Consider the following 18,334-nt stretch of genomic DNA (forward strand, 5'->3'; position numbering starts at 1 on the left):
TAAAGTTCCCAAGATAGGAATATTATTAAATAATCTAAAACTTTAAATTTCCATATTTTGTCCTTACAAAACCCATGAGACAGGTATCCTGCTTTGGTATTTCCACACTAATTTCTCAGCAGTCAGATCAATTTCTGTTATACAAACAGATTTGTTTACATGTACATGAGAAATAATATAGCACATAACTGATTTAAAGGTAAGCAAACCACTCACCAATGTTTAAGAACCTTTGAAGGCAAAGATCAGGGAGACAGGAAGGAAAGGAAGAAGGTGAATAAAACAGCAAAGGGGTGAGAAGGAATGTTTCCAGATTCTTGGACTAGAAAGGAACTCGCAGACCAGAGACAAAAGTTAGGGACAAAGGCATTCTCCCCAATGGAGGAGCCACAGCCACACTGTGCTGCCGGCTGCTGGGAACAAGCACTGGCTTTAAAATTTCAGGGCTTTATAAATAATTCTGAAACTCAAATACATAACTCAACTTCCTTTCTAGGCAATCCAACAGGAGTGATAGAAATCAATTTCAAGGAAAAAAGCTCTAAGAGTATTCAGAAAAAGAAAAAAAATTGCAAGGTGAGGTATGAGCAAATTGAAATCAAAGATAGTAATTCTCATAATAAAAAATATTGGGGGGCAGGCAATGCTGTGGCATAGCAGGTAAAGCCTCTGGCTGCAGTGCTGGGATCCCATATTGGCACCCTTTCGAGCCCTGGCTGCTCCTCTTCCGATCCAGCTCTCTGCTATGGCCTGGGAAAGCAGAATAAGATGGCCCAAGTCCTTGGGCTCCTGTACCCACGTGGGAGACCAGGAAGAAGCTCCTGGCTCCTGGCTTGGATTGGCGCAGCTCCCGCAGTTTCGTCCATCTGGGAAGTGAACCAGCAGATGAAAGACATCTCTCTCTCTCTCTCTCTCTTCCTCTCCTCTCTCCTCTCCTCTGTGTAACTCTGCCTTTCAAATAAATCAATAAATCTTTAAAAATTTAGGAACACTTAAAGATCTTTGCTGATAAGCTTATCAAATATTCTAAAAAATTCTTCCAGATTGTAGGGTATCACCAGTACCAGATGCAGTATAGAAAAGATTATTTCATCATGGTATAAAACTATAGTACGGAATCCCCTTAGCATGCTTTGCAAATGCTTTGGGTTCTCCAACTTTCCCAGCACATGCCTCTGCTTCAGGAGCCTGGCCTCTGGGTGACTTTAAACAGCAGAGGCCCCTCTGAATCCAGACTGGTGGGTACAGTGAACAAGAGAGAAATTCAGGACGTTCTAAACTAATGGGATTTGGCATATTTTTTGTTACTGGAGTATAACCTGGCCTATCCTGACCCAGATGTTATTCAATTTGGTATCAATAGTTGGATACAGAAAAGACAGACCTGGAGCCAAGAGAGCCTTGGTGACTGATTCAAAGACATACACCAATTCATTTAATCAACCCAAGAACTAAAGTGCCAAAGCTGAAGTCAGAACACAGACTACTCCAAGTCCAGTGTTTTCTTCCACTACATAAAGTGTGATCTCTTGCACTTGTGTGCTTCTCCTACAAAACTACCCCTCCTCCCAACTTCTGACAGGTGACTGCAACTGTTTAATAACACTGCGTGACTCAACTTTCTCTATTCTGGATCCTTTGAAAATGGTCAATGACACTAATAGGAAAAAAGTGCTCAATATCAAAATAAAAAACAATTTCACTAATAATTAAGGTCAAATTATATGCGGCAAGAAAATATACTTGTCCCAGATGCATTTTTTTAAATAGCAATTGTTTCCTTCAACTTTCTTTTCCTTTTTTGAATATAATTGTCAATTAAGATAGCAAGTATGTGTTGCTAAGTTACTTTGCACTCACCAGCCAGAGATGAAAACAAATCAAAATAGATTGCCATGAATGTACTAGTCTGATCTACTCCAAACACCTGTGCCTATTACCGTTTTCCAAATATCATACCAATAAGTTTTTAATTGGCCAAAAGATTCAGAAAAATAGAGGTCTAAATGTTGGTTAATCACTAACTAGGCAAATTTTTATAAAGTGCTTCTTCATTTTTGAATAATTCTTTTTAAAATATTTATTTGAAAGAGTTACACAGAGGGAGCAGAGAAAGAGAGAATCTTCCATCCTCTGGTTTACTCCCCAAATGGCCACAAGGGCCAGAGCTATGCTGATCCGAATCCAGGAGCTTCTTCCAGGTTTCCCATGCAGGAGCAGGGCCCCAAGGACTTGGGCTTCTTCTACTGCTCTCCCAGGCCATAGCAGAGAGCTGGATCAGAAGTTGAGCAGCCGGGACAGGAACCGGCATCCAAATGGTTTGTCAGCACAGCGCTGGCTCCTTGAATAATTCTTAGGCATATTTACACGAAGCAGTAGCAACAGCAATACTTAATTTGCATGCAAAAAGAGTTTTCAAAAAGGTCATGAAAATGGAAATCATGAAAAAATGATACATGAATTTCAATTTTTTTTTTGCATTCAGGTAAACTTATCTTTTAATTTCATTTGTCCACAAAATTTTTGAAGTATGCTCTTACTTCTCTCTGTGGCCACCAGATAAAGTTAATTCAATATAAACTTACTCCATTGTAATCAATATCTAAGGAGTAAGCTCACATTAAGAAAGTATATAACATTTATAAAACAATTAACTGAGACATAGGCTCTTTCAAACAATCTTACCACACAGCTAATAACTGATTGGCAAAAGGAAGTTTATGTATTATCTTAAAGGAGGGAGAAGTGGGAATAGCACAAAAACAGCTAAAAAGTCAAAATAGATATTACAAACGAGGATTCCCAAATTGAGTGAAAAAAACAGTTTTAACTTTTAGCAAAGAAGAAGCATGACAAGCGAAGCTCTTAATGACAATAACAAAATATAGTCCTTTCCAGCAGAAAGCTTGCATTCTTTGTCACCTATTCCATTCAATTATAATGGACGGTGATCACAGCACTGCCTATCCTAGAAAGGATCATGAAACCATGGCCCACAGGCCAAATTCTACCTACCTTATCTTTTTATAAATAAAATATTATTGTAGTGCAAAAATGCTCATTTATTTATGAGTCATCTAGGGCTGTTTTTGCTTCACAAAGTTAGAGCTGAGAAGCTGCGATAGAGATGGTATGGCCCACAAAGACAAACCTATTTACTATGTGGCCCTTAGAGAAAAAGTTTACCAATCCCTTATTTATCATAAATAGAAAGCTTAAATTTATAAAAAATTATTTTAGGTAAAACCACAATCTAAATATGAAGAATACAATTTAAGGTATGAAGTCCCTTTGATTTATGTAAATTATATTTTAACAGAAGACTTCATCTTAAGGGTATATTGGTTGTTTATTTGAAAGAGTCAAGAGAGTTAGAGAGATAGAATTGATCTTCCATCTGCTGGTTCATTCTCCAGACAATTTCAACAGCCACCACTGTGCCTGATCCAAGCCAGGTGCCAGGAGCTTCTCAGAGATCTCCCACAAGGGTAGCAAGGGTCCATCTTGGGCCATCTCCTGCTGCTTTTCCCAGGCTATTAGCATGGAGCTAATGGTTTGGGAGTGGAGCAGCCAAGACACAAACTGGTGCCCATAGGGGATGCCCAAATCGCAAGAGGTGGTTTTACCCACTATGCCACAACACTAACCCCAACAAAGAGATTTTCTATCTGCTGGCTCACTCCTCAGATGGTCTCAAGGGCCAGGACTGGGCCAGGCAGAAGCAAGACCTTCATCTTGGGTCTCCCATGATTATGGCAAGGGCCCAAACACTTGCATAATCTTCCTCTGCTTTTCCTGGGAGTTGGATCATAAGTAGAACAACTGGGACACAACCTGGTGCCCACATGGGAGGCCAGTATTGCAGGTGGCAGCTTTACCCAGTATGCCAAAATGCTGGCCCCTTGTAGATGCAATTGTACAGAATGTAATGATACTTCCCTTCTCCTCTCCTAATGAGCCCCGTGAATGCTAAGTTCTTGTTGAAATTCCTAGTATCAAAAAGAGTGCCTAGCACACAGAGGATGTTCAAGGAATATTTCCTGAATGAATATCGTGTTTTGCATTCCATGCTACAAAACTTAAATAAGATACAGCTGCAGGAGTTGGTTGTTTCCGAAGAGCTAAAGACCTAATTGGCAACATGGGATAAATACTTGTAAAAGAACTAGGTAATGCATAGTTAATTTACAAGTCAACTAGCACATGGGTATTAGATTACACACACAGATGCTGTAGGATCTGACTAGATGAGGGAATATCTGTACATGCGTTGAGGTAGGACTGCCTGTATGCAGAGTGGAGTCAACCACACCACCCATGTGCAGGAACGTCAGCTTACAGAAAAGGCAATCATGGAGCCCAGTTTCATTACTGGGCTCTAAACAGAATATGAGACAAGGAAGAAGAGAAAATTCTATGAGACTTGCAGTCTTCTGGGGCTGCCAACCCAGTATGCCACCCTATGTTTCCACAAGGAGTTACTGAAAAGCATTTAATGTCGTACGTGCTGGGGTGTAATCAGCCCTGTGCTCTCCATCCTGTGATTAGAGGCAGAGCTGAGTGATTTCTGAATGCTCTACAGACGCAGGGAGCAGTGTTTGCTTCTTGCGGGATGCTGAAATTATACTACAGGTTTTGCATCTGGGAAATGAAACATAAATCAGGCCTCTTCATATTTATTACACTTACATTTCTAGAAGTTATTACAAACCTGTTGATTACATTCTTGCTGGCTTCAGGGGTTTTGTATTGAGGGGAGGGCTTAGGAAAGTAATTATTTCAGGGAAGCGGAGTGCTCATGATATACAGTGTAATCCTCAGGCTATTTCTGAGTGCTTATTTCATATAATGTTGTTACTAGAAAAAGGAGACAAAGATTTAAGGGTAAGTAAATGGGGCAACAATATAAACTTTGCTGGTGTGTGAAACCACCTTAATCTTCCCAAGTCCTTTTGAGTTGTTAGGGCCTCCTTATCTATACTGAATCATCCCTCCCTAATGGGCTGAGCATATTAAATTTTATCAATGCTCTTTTAGAAGCTTCTTCTTACAAACTTTTGAACTGGGATTTAGAGTGGTTTACTTATCAATATGCTTATAGTTTTGTGAATTGATGCAGTCTAAATATCATTGGGTAACAGCTGTGTTTCAACAGTTTCTTTGCTATGTCACTCCCCTCCATATGATCAAGTCACACACAAAGCTAATTTGGACTTAAAGTAATCGATGGACAAAATAAATACATATTTTTCCCCCTGGGAGTCATTTTAACATTCTTCCTCTGACAGTTCAAAAAAGGAAGTATCCCTCACTTTCTTACCACCTAGTTCTCATATTCGACTACAGTAGTTTTGAACCTATGAGTTTATTTGACAAATATTTCTAAATGCTAAATGCTTCCCCTAGGTGAGATGTATCCTAGCTGATGAGGACATTATGATAAACTTATAGAGTGGGTAAATTTCTCCTCTGAGCTTATACTTTAGGGGAGGATAGAGAAGATGAAATATAAAATAGGGGTGGGTATTTGGTGCAGTGATTAAGATGCAACTTGGGTGCCCATATCTGATATCAGAATGCCTTGTGTCCTGGCTACATTGATGCCAATCCAGTTTGCTCATTATGCACACACTGGAAAGGAGTTCAAGTTCTTGGGTCATTGCCCACAACTGATTGAGTTCCAGGCTCCTGGCTTCAGCCTGACCTAGCTTAGGCTGTTGCAGGCATTAAGGGAGTGAACCAGCAGATGGAAGAACTCTGATTCCCAAATGAAATGAAAATTTAAAACAACATTTTTAAAGGAAATAAGAAGAATGTTGAGAAAGAAAATGATGGGAAGTGAGTGATTACATAGTGGGAAATTGCACTGAGGCGTCTACTTGAAGGTAAAGAATCAGGGGAAAGAAAACACGCTGGCGTAAGAGCAGCAGCAGTAGATATATGAATTTCTATAACAGGATGCAAACCAGCTAAGGATTAAACCTAGAGGCTGACATTTTTGAACATTTTTTTCAAATACACTTTATAATATTGGTTTTAATTCTGCAGATGAATACAGCTTAAATAATGGTTGAATGCTTATTTCCTAGGCTTTTTTCTTTCTAACCCAGGAATGCTGGAAGCTGAAAAGACTATTTCATAAACTGTAGCAAAAGTTAGACAGACTGGATACTCTTGTGGCTGAAGAATACGTGTAATCCTTACAGAACATTTTTCCCACACCCAGAGTAAGTGTCAAAATCATGTTTAATACTCAGAAGGTGTTCCTTCTAAGAAAACAGAAGCTACAGTTTCCACTTTAGGAAACACAATACAAATGATACAATAACACTGATTGGCAATTTGAATTTTATGAAAATTCTGAAATATTAAAGGCACTATTTCCTAGGTTTTAGTTATATATCTATGTGTCCAGAGTGTGGAAATGAACAAACAGCTGTGGAAATGAATAGTAAAAATCATTCCGAATCCTTTATCACTCATGAACTACTGATTACCTGGCTCTAGTTCTCAAGTGAGAAAACTTTTAAGTATGATATGGTGTTGCATGTTTACTCTGAATGAAATCAGCAATTCCTGAAAATGGAAATGAAAAGCAACCATTTTAAATGATTTATTAAGAAGACATCAGGTGGCCACAAAAAGGCTACAAAATCTTTAAGAGATAAGATGCACCATTCATACATAATGAGACTCTAGTAGATTTTATTTCTAGCTCCTAATATGCTTTTTGATTTGTCTATGAACTAAGTACCTATGTACTATGTTCCTTCTACAGATAGATAAATTAAGGGCTCAAATAGATTTTATTTATTAGTGAGGGTAGAGTTTGATAATTCTCATAAATACAATAATACATACATGAACTCCTAGAATTAATGGACATAGAATATTAGGTAAACATCAAACTGTGGCCCCACAACTCTGTTTTTTTGTCATAGGTTCACAAGAACAGTGAGGCAAACCATCATCTGAATTGCTGCACATCACCTGAACCCTTGCGGAATTGTCTGTATGGGATCACATCTGCTCCCTTGATTAACATAGAGGGGTAGATCATTTGGGTAAGATGTATATTTCAGAAGAAAATTTACCATGATTAATGGAATTGTTATCAAACACAAAATGAAATCTCTGCAAAAATACTCTCAAAACTAGCAGGTTTTTGTTTTGTTTTTTCTTTTCTTTTTTTTTTTTTTTTTTTTTTTTTTTGCCACTATCCTACCAGTTCCATCCTTAGCAACACCAGAGATTTTATGTCTGATGTAAAAGCACAGTCTAAGAATCATTTAAGTAGATTGTTAGCATAAGTAAACATCAAAGACATACAGGGAAAATTGCTTAAAGCACAATTTGTTACCATCTATAAACTTGTCTTTGATAACCTGGTTGAATAAAAGCAATGTCCTTGGTAATTAAAAGTGCTAAGCTGTCAATCATATGATAACAAACTCAGTGAAGTTCTAAATTCAGTTAAGCTATTAAATTTATGGAGTCATAACAGCTGTCAAAAATGTCTCATGTTACATTCATGATAATCAAATGGGAAGAGATAAAGATCTGTGTTACTCTTTCCAAATTCTACCAAAGAATCATACTACTGATATCACACTGTGGCAGCTGTAAAATGGAGATGGCCCTGAGGAACAAGGAGAATCACACAGCTGAGAACCCCAGAGTAAATGGAGGTGGCCGATTTTTGTAGAACGACCTGAGACTCCTAGTGGGAGCGGGAAAGATAAAAGGAAGGTGAGCAGGATTTTGCCTATTGTAAGCTTTCAAAATAATTGCTTTCCAAATGCCATCAGGCCCTGAACAGTAGATGAAAATAGAAAACCACTCTGATTTTCTGTCCCACATTTACATGGAGTTGAATATGTATCTAAGAAAGTCCCTCCTGCTCACCATGGTCTCTTAGAATCATCTTTATATCTGGCAGGAATAATCACCCTGGGGTGAATAGGTTATTGAGGGTATTTTAATTTGAGGCTAAATCAGCTGTCTGTAGAGTCATAGGAACTATATAGTATGAAGGAAATTACAAATAAGTGGAAGTCATCTGAGGACGCAGAGAACGGGTGGCAGCTGCAGGCCATCACTATGAAAGCCCACTTCAGACAAATGCACAGGGCTACTGGCTGGGCATATTGTTGAGTAAGTTCATGCTCTTAGGTCCAATGAACAAAGCTAAAGTCTTAATGCATTTTGTTTTTAATAGTATAGGGGAAATAGTCCATGAGAATAAATGCTTGCTTTTCTGAGAATTGCTTCCTGTTACTCTTTTGCATTTGCCGCTCTCTCAGGACCAGTTTCAACATAAGTCACCGGAGCAGAAGCAATGTTCCTGTTGGGATTCTTCTGAATGGGCCCAGATGGTATTCTCTGTCAATAAGTGATACTACCAGCCTTCAGGCAGAAAAATTTTACTCCCCTCCTTCCTTCCTTTCCTGGTATAAGCAACTAACTCTTTGAGTTAACTCAAATCCGGATTTCTACAAACTTCACTCCTCAAAATATCAACCAGTGGGTTAATCACCACAAGTAGGATAAGAACACAAGATATTCCTAATGCGAAGACAAAGATTTGATTACCAAGAAAGCACCAAGTCTCTCTCCAGAGGAACCACTTACCACCACTTGTTAATCAGACCAGCAAGTTGTTCAGTGATGGAGTATCCCTAGGGTGAGCAGGTCCATCTCTCGCATCTTACGAGATGCAGGCATCACAGTAAACTTTGAAAATCCAAGATCTTTTTAAAAAGGAAAAACAATTTACAACAGAGAAGGAAGAAAAGGAAAAGGAGAAATGAGGAAGCAAAGAGTCCCTCAATGGTTATGAGTGGGTAATATGATATGGAAATGATTACAGATTCCTAAGTCTCACAATATTTATAAAATTATTAATGAAAATGCAGGAAAATTTAAAGATATGCTTTAATAAATTTTGCTAAACTTTTCCTACATTAAGCTAAGTTCAAAATTAAAATGCCTGAAATACTTAAGTTTTTCTACATTTCTATACTGGAACCACCCTCCATACAAGTTCACTGATGCTTGTGCCCAGATTTCATTCAAGAAGAAAGTTATGATCTTAGGTCTCCATGTCTCTGACAGATTATTGCAGTGGCAGGGAACTGAGGGAAATCTCAGCTACATCTGACAGTAAAGAAATGAAAGAAATGATGCAGACAGGTATTCAGTGCAAAAATTCTTATCTTATAATTAAGAGAGGAGATAACAGTTTTTGAAACCAGCTAAAACCCTTTCTCTGGTAGAAATCACAATTGCTGATCAGCAATTATAAAAACAGTAACAATGATCTTGAATCAGCCTTAAAAGTTTCCACTCGCAATTATGTTATTGTCTTTATGAATTTTCAGTTGCTGCTACGGCCAGAAATTCAATAAATGCAGAGTTGGTTAGGAATAGAAGGTAGCTATTTTAACAGCCTTCACCGAAAAAAAAAAAAAAAAAGTTGGATAAGGTACACTTGATGTTGGCATTTCTCAGTGAAAAATGACTGCTTTTTTTGCAAATCCTGCTCAGCCCACCTCAGATGAAGATTTATGTCGTCTCGGGTAAGCAACCGTAAAAATTCAAAATAAAATCCAGTCAAAACTAGAGATAATTTCAAAAAAAATGTATCTCTAATCCTGGGTAATCAATAACCAGCTAAAAGGTTCTTATACCTGGATATTTTCCTGGTAAGACTTCCTTTGAAACTTTCTTTCTCTCACCTTGTGTATATAATTTCACTTCCTTTTCTGTATCTTAAACATAACAATAGCAAGAGTAGAGACAGCCATTCAGAGAAGAGCCCTTGTGTGTACTTATTGTAATTAACAGATTCAATATCTATTACTGCCAGTCAGGTATCATAGCAACCTTGGAGTGCTGAAAACTGCTAGAAAACTCTTCAAAGCCAGCAAGACACCGCTTTAGGAAAACAACGCTGAGGACATAACAGGCTGACAGCCCTCTGTGGGTGTTGCTATGGGCACAACCACAAAGAACTCCGCCAGCTACACAAAAAGGCATACACACAGAGATGGGAGGCACACACAGGATGAACTGGTAAGAAAAATCAAGAAGAAGAGATAATCGGTCTGGCAATAGACAAGAGATGTGCAATTCTGGATCTCTGTTTTACACGAATTCGTTTCTACTGAGGCCAGAGACTCCAGATTCAACTTAACCGTAAGTGGGTTTAAACATGAGCCAGGGTTTGGAAGTAACACCCCCAAACTCCACATGTGTACCATGTATCACAGGTCTTAATTTGAAATTCAAAGTGAATTACATTTAAAATAATATTTAAACTTCCACTTACAAACCCTTGATAGTCGTTTATAAATCCACAGAAGGGAAAAGGACAGGTTACTCTGAACAAGAACCCAATATTGATTTTTCGGCAGTTCAGTAAGGCATCTGCATTCTATCTGGCTGCTGTCAAAGCCACTCTTTAACAGCTGGAGTCAAATTGCACTATTTACAGCAAGAGCCCTTGTCAAGTGGACCATAAGTATCCTAACAATACACTATTCAAATGGCACTTTGCCACACAAATTGCTGACTTGATGAATAACCTATGTCAATGACTAAGGCCAATATAAAAGTTTCATTTTTATGAGAGGTTTTACATTCACACATTAAATAAGCTTTCTTTGAAGAACTATTAGGCAATATATTTCAGGCCTTTGGACGCTGCAAATAATTAAAATCTGTTTAAATACATCAAGGGAACTTGACAACATTAATATGGATCTGGTGTTAACTGCATTTGTCACACGAGTCAGAGCAGCGCCCTTCTGCGCCCGGCGCTCCCAGCCGGCACGTGCGGCACGACGTGGGCCGGACACCAGCGGCACACCATGAAATGGGAGCATTCTCCCTTTGTGCCTCTGATTTGCATGGCCAGGCAGCGTTCTGGCACTAGCTGGGCTTTGAAGTCCGGTGAGGAGATCTGAGCTGCTTCTGTGCAGAGGCCAGCTGGAGCCCTTTAACGGTGTGCTGCCTACTTTCCATGGTGACGCAGACCTCCTCAACGAGTTCTGAAACAAAGCTGTGACGTAGGCTTGCTTCCCTCGCCACGGAGGTCACTTTTTAATCAAAAAAAAAAAAAAAAAAAAGGTTTAAACTCATGTCACAGAGTGAGAAAAGGGACATTCCCCATGAAGTGCTTATATTTTAAAAAGTATTAAGTATCAAAGAAAACCTTACTTAGAGTTGTTAAAGCTGTATATAAAGTGCTTATGAGAAATGGTATATACTAGCAAAATTTCACATCACTTCACACGTGCTCAAAAAGCGAATTGCTGTTTATATTTCTCCCTTATTGTATATTTCACTGTTCTTATCCCCTAGGTAGGGTGACATCATTTAGGCATGAAACTCTAAAACTGGAATTCATTAAAGTACTTAAAAATTAATATAATGTTTGCAGAGGGAGATCACTATATTTTTAAGCAAGCACATATATGGTGAATAATAATAAAGATGCATTTTCTTTAAATTATATAAAATTGATGCAAAGTATCTTCCACATGAGAAAAATAATTGTATGTTGTTTACTACATCAAAGAGAGCAGATCAAAACTTAAAATCTGACCATTCTATATGGATGATTTCCCCCTATACATCACAATGAATTGTTTGTAAACAATTTAGAGACGCCATTTGATAATAAAAAGGTAGCTCAATAAAAACTAAATTACTCTAACGTGTAACATTGCCACTGCACTTTATTATTTAATATTTTTGTGTGTATGTTTGCAAGCAAAATTTTCAAATCTCACAATTTGCAAACTACACCAGTTCCATTTTGGTGCTTTTTAGTGTTATAAAGTATAAAAGAACTTTTTTATTCTGCTAAGGTGATAGATAAAAATAGGATCCAATTTTCAATTGGTGGTTTACCAGGTCACCATCTGTGCTTTACGAGGGGTAGCAGGATAAAGCCCTAATAAGATTTTTCAGCAAATGGCACCAAATAGGCATCACCCTGAGGTCGGCTAATGGTTAAAAGAATATACACATAGATTTATAGAAAGCTCAACTGGAATATAAATAAATGCAAATGCACTCATTATTTATGATCAATTTTACACCATTAAAGAAGCACATACAAGTATAGGTGCATTATTAAAAGAAAACCCTATTTTTAAAAATTGCATTTGATTAGACTGGAATCCATAACTTCTATGTTTACTTTTCTAACAGGGTTTTTCCAAACACATATGATTTCCTGATTTCCAACAGAAAAAAAAGACTTGGATTACAATCGTTTGAACTGTATTCACATGGTATTGTAGAAATCGGGAAGAATTTCTTTATGAAAAATTCAATATGGAGGGGAAGAGGAGGTGCTCTTTTGCCAGTCCTTGCAGTACCTCATGATCTCTAAGTTCAGGGAAGATGAACCAGAGTCTACACTGGTAAACTACAGCTGGTGCATCAGCTCTGGCTTGCTGCCCCTTTGCGAAAATGATGTTTTGTTGGAACGTAACAACATGTGTTGAAAAATTCTGTTGTTGCTTTTGTGCTCCAACAGTGAAGTTGTACTGGGACAACAGCACAGATCTGGCCTGCAAAGTGTAAATATTTACCATCTGGTCCTTCACAAAGAAATTCACTTAGTCCTGTTCTAGTTCACTATTGTCCAATACAAATAAAATGCCAACCACATTTGTAATTTTAAATTTCCTAGTGGAAAAAGTAAAATCAGGAGAAGCTAATTTTAACATGTATTTTATTTTCACTACATATCTAAAATATAATCATGTTAATATGCGGTTTAAAATACAATTCAAGCATTCAATAGCTACATATGGTACATGTGGCTACTATATTAGTCAGTGAAGATAAAAATAAGCAACTATACAGAGCTGTCAGGAGACCCATTGTACAAAAATTCAGTATTAAAAAAATGGGCATTTTGAGGCCACTCTTAGGTATCTTAATTATGGCAGTTAAAAATAATTCTGTTTAGCCTTTTCTTCGTTTTTACAGAAAAGAAATGCAAAGAATTTAAAACCTACCAACCATAGCTGAAGTAGTCCTTTTCCTCTTAAAATATTATGAACCTACAAAGATTCCTGCCAGGTTGAGATGATTTTAATAAGGTTGTTTATTCCCCACTTTGAAGCTAAATTCCTCCCACTGCAATTTAAACAGGTTCTATCTTGTTTTATCCTCAGCTGAATCTAAGAAAGGCAGTTCCCCATCACTAATATGATATTGTATTCCTTTAAATCCTGTAGGACCCTGACCCTCCTCCTTACCCCAAAGATTTTTCTTTGTCTGGCTGCACAAATTCAACTTCTCTAGTATTTCACATCAAACCCATTTTCAGATTGTTGTATTGTATTTCTTGTTCTCTTTTAAACCCTTCTGCAAATCTATGTGCAGTCTTCAAATGCAAGAAGAAAAAGTGGATACGGCATTCTAATAAGGTCGAAATATTGCCAAACACAAAGAGCTCACTGCACAGATCTCACATGCTATTCTTCTGTTTAAACAGTTCACTCTACTGCTGGTTAATACATCACTTGTGTCACACTAAGGATACACACACATACAGAAATCCTGAAATATATATTTATCTTAGGCAGTTCTAAATTTCAGATTTATTGTCCTTTATTTTTCCCACCAATAAAAAGAGTGTGCTTTGAGTCCTTTTTAAAAACTGATCTTTTTCTTATGAAAACCCTAAATAATTTTACAAGGATAATAATAACTATGGAGAACTAGAAGCATTCTTGAACTTTCTTGGGTATCAAATTTATAAATTAAAGACTAAGATAATCTCAACAACCTAACTAAAAGAACAAATGTATGAAAGGTCCAGAACAGAGAAGCTATAACTTAGGATGACACAAATAAACACTGCTCTGGTTAACACTAAATTCAATAATAATAGAAATATAGAATGTGGAACAAAGAAACAAAGTTCTAATTATGAATTAATTAAGGAATGCAGGTTAGACTTCTAGTCCTTTAAATAAAGGGCCATAGACAGAAAGCCTACTCCCAGAAGGACAAGACCCTGGCATCTCATTTCTTTCTGAATTCAAGAAACTATTAACATTATATGAAGAAAATGAAATCTATGTATACCACTATCACTACCTAACAGGTAGCCTGTGATTCGCCAAGAAACGAAGAGGTAACACTCAGTCAACTTTCTGGTACTGAGTAGTGAAACTGGACTGGGAATGAGATTTGTTCCTGGAGGCCCTCGGCCACTGAGGTACACAGGACAGAGGACATCCTCAAGTTCTCATCTACTGCTCTCGCATTCAATTTCCACCCTAAGCTGCACAATCTATTCTGAACAGAGGGCAACAGAGCCGCATTAGGTGAGAATGACTGGCAGTCTTCCGGGCTCATTCACGGGGCTTTATTTCCTCCTCCTCTGTTTTATGTGAGTGTGATTCAATGTTATGGGTTATGTTCAGTTGTGATGGTAACATTTGATTGTGTCCATTTTAGTATCTTTAAAATGACTGGTTAATGAGAAAAGAAAACGGATTCTGTCCCCTAATACTACACTGACTTTAGCATCTGAAGGTGAAAGTTTACATAGAAGTAGCTATCTAAATGGAGTCTTAAAAAGAGAAATTCAAAATTTAAGAATTTTTTTAAAAGGATATCAGCATCGACCAAAGGAGATGGCGACCTGATGGGCTGAAAAAGTTGACTTCATGCACTCTCAGAGCTCAAGAAATGAACTCCCTCTGGCTATGACCCTGGCTCCATCAAGGAACTGTACGTTATAATCTATGTCATGCCTATCACCAACTTTGCTACACTGAGAATGAACTGAGCAATGAATAAGATTCCAGTTACATTTACCATTATAAACTAAGGAACTGTTATTCTAGTTTACATATCTGTATATTAAGTGTTTGGTTTAGTGTGACTCAGGTCTGAAAAGGTTGACAAATTGTAGAGTCACTGATAAAATCTATACCAGGTCTCTCAACCTTTTCAAGGTTATATACTAGCCATCTTGTTCCCAACTCTGCCACTTTGAGGCCTGGCGTGAGCAGCCAATTGGATTTGCTTGTTGATAATACAGTTTATTTTAAATCTAACAATATGTGGGAATATGAGCTAAAATGATATCTCATTTAAAATCTTTACTAATGAATGGCATTTTAACAATCTTCAAAATACCACAGAATAACAATCAATAACAAGTGATCAATATGTATGTATGTATGTATATCAGCAAACCTATGATTTGGAAATCCGGCTTCTGGAAATACATCTTTTAAATAATCTTGAGGGAAAAAAATCTTTAGATTCATATATGTGTTATTCATAAAAGTGAAACTTTAAAAGCAACCCACATATTGAACCACAGGGATATAAATTTATATCAGCAATAGTATAAGTACAATCAACTCTGATGCAGCCATTAAAAAAGAATTTTATCTACATTGATTACAAAACATATATGCACATGAAAAAATACATTTGATATGTGACATAAATGGCATAGACACAACAACATGCTAAGGTAACTTGGAAGTATGAAGCCAAAAGGAAGGAAAAGAATCATTTCAAAAAATCAGATGGAATTATTGCATCTGGCTTATAAGGGAAAACTAACAAAACTAGTCCAAATTTCTGAAAGCTGGTAGACTAAGTTTGAGAATAAACATAAACTCTGATACCATGCAATACCTGAGGTTTTGAATCCCAAAGGGCTAGTGACCCCACAGACTGTCTTTGTAATGATTAGTATTTCTGATACTTTTTGGTTGATTTGCAATACACATTTGTATAGGAGGCCAAGTACTCTCAACTAGGAAAAAAAATGGATACAAACTGCTGAATACAATCCCCCACACACACTTTGAAAATTACCTACAATTCAGGAGTTAATAAAAATTTGACTATTTCAATAAGCCAAAATCTAACTTGTCAAAAACAATGCCATAACAAGTATAACAGCTGCTCAAAAAGTTATTCTGATAGACACAAGATCACTCGGTAGAGGCAGTTGCTCCTGTGTTCTTGCTTTGTGCCATTATGACAGGGCTATGTATTCATGACAGCATATTAGTTTGTACTCCAGTTGATCATGTTCTTTGTAAGCAGCAGCTTGATTTGAACTTACCTGACATGAAGACTCCACCTGCAGACCAGGGCAAGGTATTGGCCCAAGCTGGGAGGAGGCCGATGATCTTTGTTCTATACTTTTGTGCTTATGTGCCTCTGAGGCAATGCAAAGTGCAGACTCACGCTTTAGAAGTCGTGAGTCATCACAACAATTGAGAATAATTCTTGCTCTCTCTCCTGTTTCATGTCTTTCCAGAGTGCCTAGAAAACAAATTAGGGAAAAAAATTCAAGCAAAATACTTACTCCCACGGAATAAAAGAACAAAACGCTCTCAGCAGAAGACATAATTCTTTAAGTTATCATGCCTTACTATCTTCTTGCAACCAAAAACCAGTCTGGGAGCTTTTTCTATATTATTCAAATTAACCTCTCATAAAGACTGAAATTGTGGACATAAAAAGCTTATCTTCCTCTTTGTGCTTTTTTTCAATTCACTGAAATCAACAGGACATTCAATAGTCTTTAACAGTAAAATCTCTTACTGATTATACAGTATGCAAGTGATCAATAACAAACAAGGATGGAATATTTTAGTGCTGTCCCCTAGTGTTCCAGCTCACATACAACAGAGAATCCACAGTGTTTTGCTTGAGTTCTCAGGCTTACCATATTTCTATTAGCAATATATAGTGTAGATGAACAGGGCAAATGAACATAAAGATGCTTTGGATACTACCTTCCATACCCAAGTGTCCCCATTGGATTTTGTTGTAATTTTTATTGTTGGTTTGCCATTATATCTTTTTGTTTCTTATGTTATTAGAAGGAGGGGAAATCGTTTACACTTTGTCATTCCTCCAATTTCAGAATTTAAGGATGCTGGCAAGTTCAATTTAAACTTAAAAGGAACCAGCTATAAAATGGAGTCAAAGTATCAGAAAGCAAATCACAAATCATTAGTCTTTATAGAATGTCATGTCATACACTTAGTAAAACCTCAATAATAAATATGAATGAATCACAACTTCTGTTGTGAGTATATATCAGATATGGGTTCATTCATATTATATTAAATATGTTATTTCCCTCTGAGCAAAGATGCTAAGGGAAATGAGCTTGATAAAGTATATATAAAGATTACACTTCTTTCTTTCTTATCAATGAGAAATCATTGTACTATTAGCTAATGAGAAAGATAATTTTTATTGATAGTATTAAGAAAATATCAACTTAAATTAATTACAATAAGTAGGTTACTATATCTTTAGTTAGGTGACTAGGCGGATATATTTAAGATTATTCAGTTCTTTCTCATTTTCTATCCTCTCTTTCATGCCCTTCCTTTATAGCAACTAAGCTACCTTCACTGAGTACCAAGCATTCTGAGTCAGTACCAGCCACTATGTTAAAACAGTAGGCATCATTTTAGTCTCCGGTTCCTTAGCAACATTTTTTCACTGTAACAGTTCTATGTTCACAAATCAACATCTATAACATACAAAACCTATAAGCATGTTATTCTTCCAGGCTTTCCTTTTCCATCAAGACTGATACATCTACACTAAACAAAGCTGGCAACAACATCAAGAAAATCTCTCCTCGCAAGCATGACGATAAGGGAGTAAGTCTCTCCAACAGAAGATTACAGTTAGGACTGGTTCCTGAAAATGGCTGCATTCCAGAACTTGTAAACGTGTTCCCTGTAAAATGTACTGTCTCTGTGAAAGTGGCCTGTGAGTACGGTATCACCATGGATATTTCTGCACATTTTCCATGGAGCCCCAAATTATATTTTTTAAAATACTTTGAGAATTCTTGGCAAATAAGGGATTACACTGGTTTCTCTCTCATGTATTCATGTTTTACCCTATACCTAATGTCTCACACAAACACAACTATTCCTTATATCTTCCAGTGGTGAAAATAGTTAACCTACAAACGCGTAGTTATAACCCATTTTCGCTCAAGGATGGATAAGTAATCTGCTTACGTATCTCCAGGGTGCCAGGCAGTGTGACAGATGTTGACACTGTGGAGTCAAAGTGGGCCCCACTGTAGTCCCCCGGAGCTTCCTTACAATCTAAGGGTAGTGAGGAGGCAAGAGACCTCTGAAAACTAAGGTGCCACACTATTTAAAGTAACACATAAGCTATTCCACCCCAAACTAAAAAATCCCATTCTAACAAAAAGTTGGACACCTGGTTTTGTGAACAATGGTTTCTAAGATGGTTAATTGTAGAATATTTGAAAACAACGGACATGATT

The 18,334-nt window shown here is 37.2% G+C and overlaps 1 protein-coding gene across 4 annotated transcripts in view; it reads right to left on the reverse strand.

Moving 5' to 3' along the window:
- WDR72 (WD repeat domain 72) overlaps nt 1-18,334 on the reverse strand; it is a 243,257-nt gene that overhangs the window by 138,915 nt on the left and 86,008 nt on the right. For 3 of the 4 annotated variants that reach the window (XM_008268981.5, XM_089309469.1, XM_089309468.1), the window contains one exon: nt 16,127-16,329. In XM_008268981.5, coding sequence (XP_008267203.4) covers nt 16,127-16,329 — 203 coding nt within the window. Of the gene's footprint in view, nt 1-6,622; nt 11,100-16,126; nt 16,330-18,334 lie in introns of those variants that run through there. The other variant, XM_089309470.1, reaches the window with a different exon arrangement.

Source organism: Oryctolagus cuniculus, chromosome 12 (assembly GCF_051225735.1).
Source record: "Oryctolagus cuniculus isolate XC-2025 breed Fujian yellow rabbit chromosome 12, ASM5122573v1, whole genome shotgun sequence".
NCBI lineage: Eukaryota > Metazoa > Chordata > Mammalia > Lagomorpha > Leporidae > Oryctolagus > Oryctolagus cuniculus.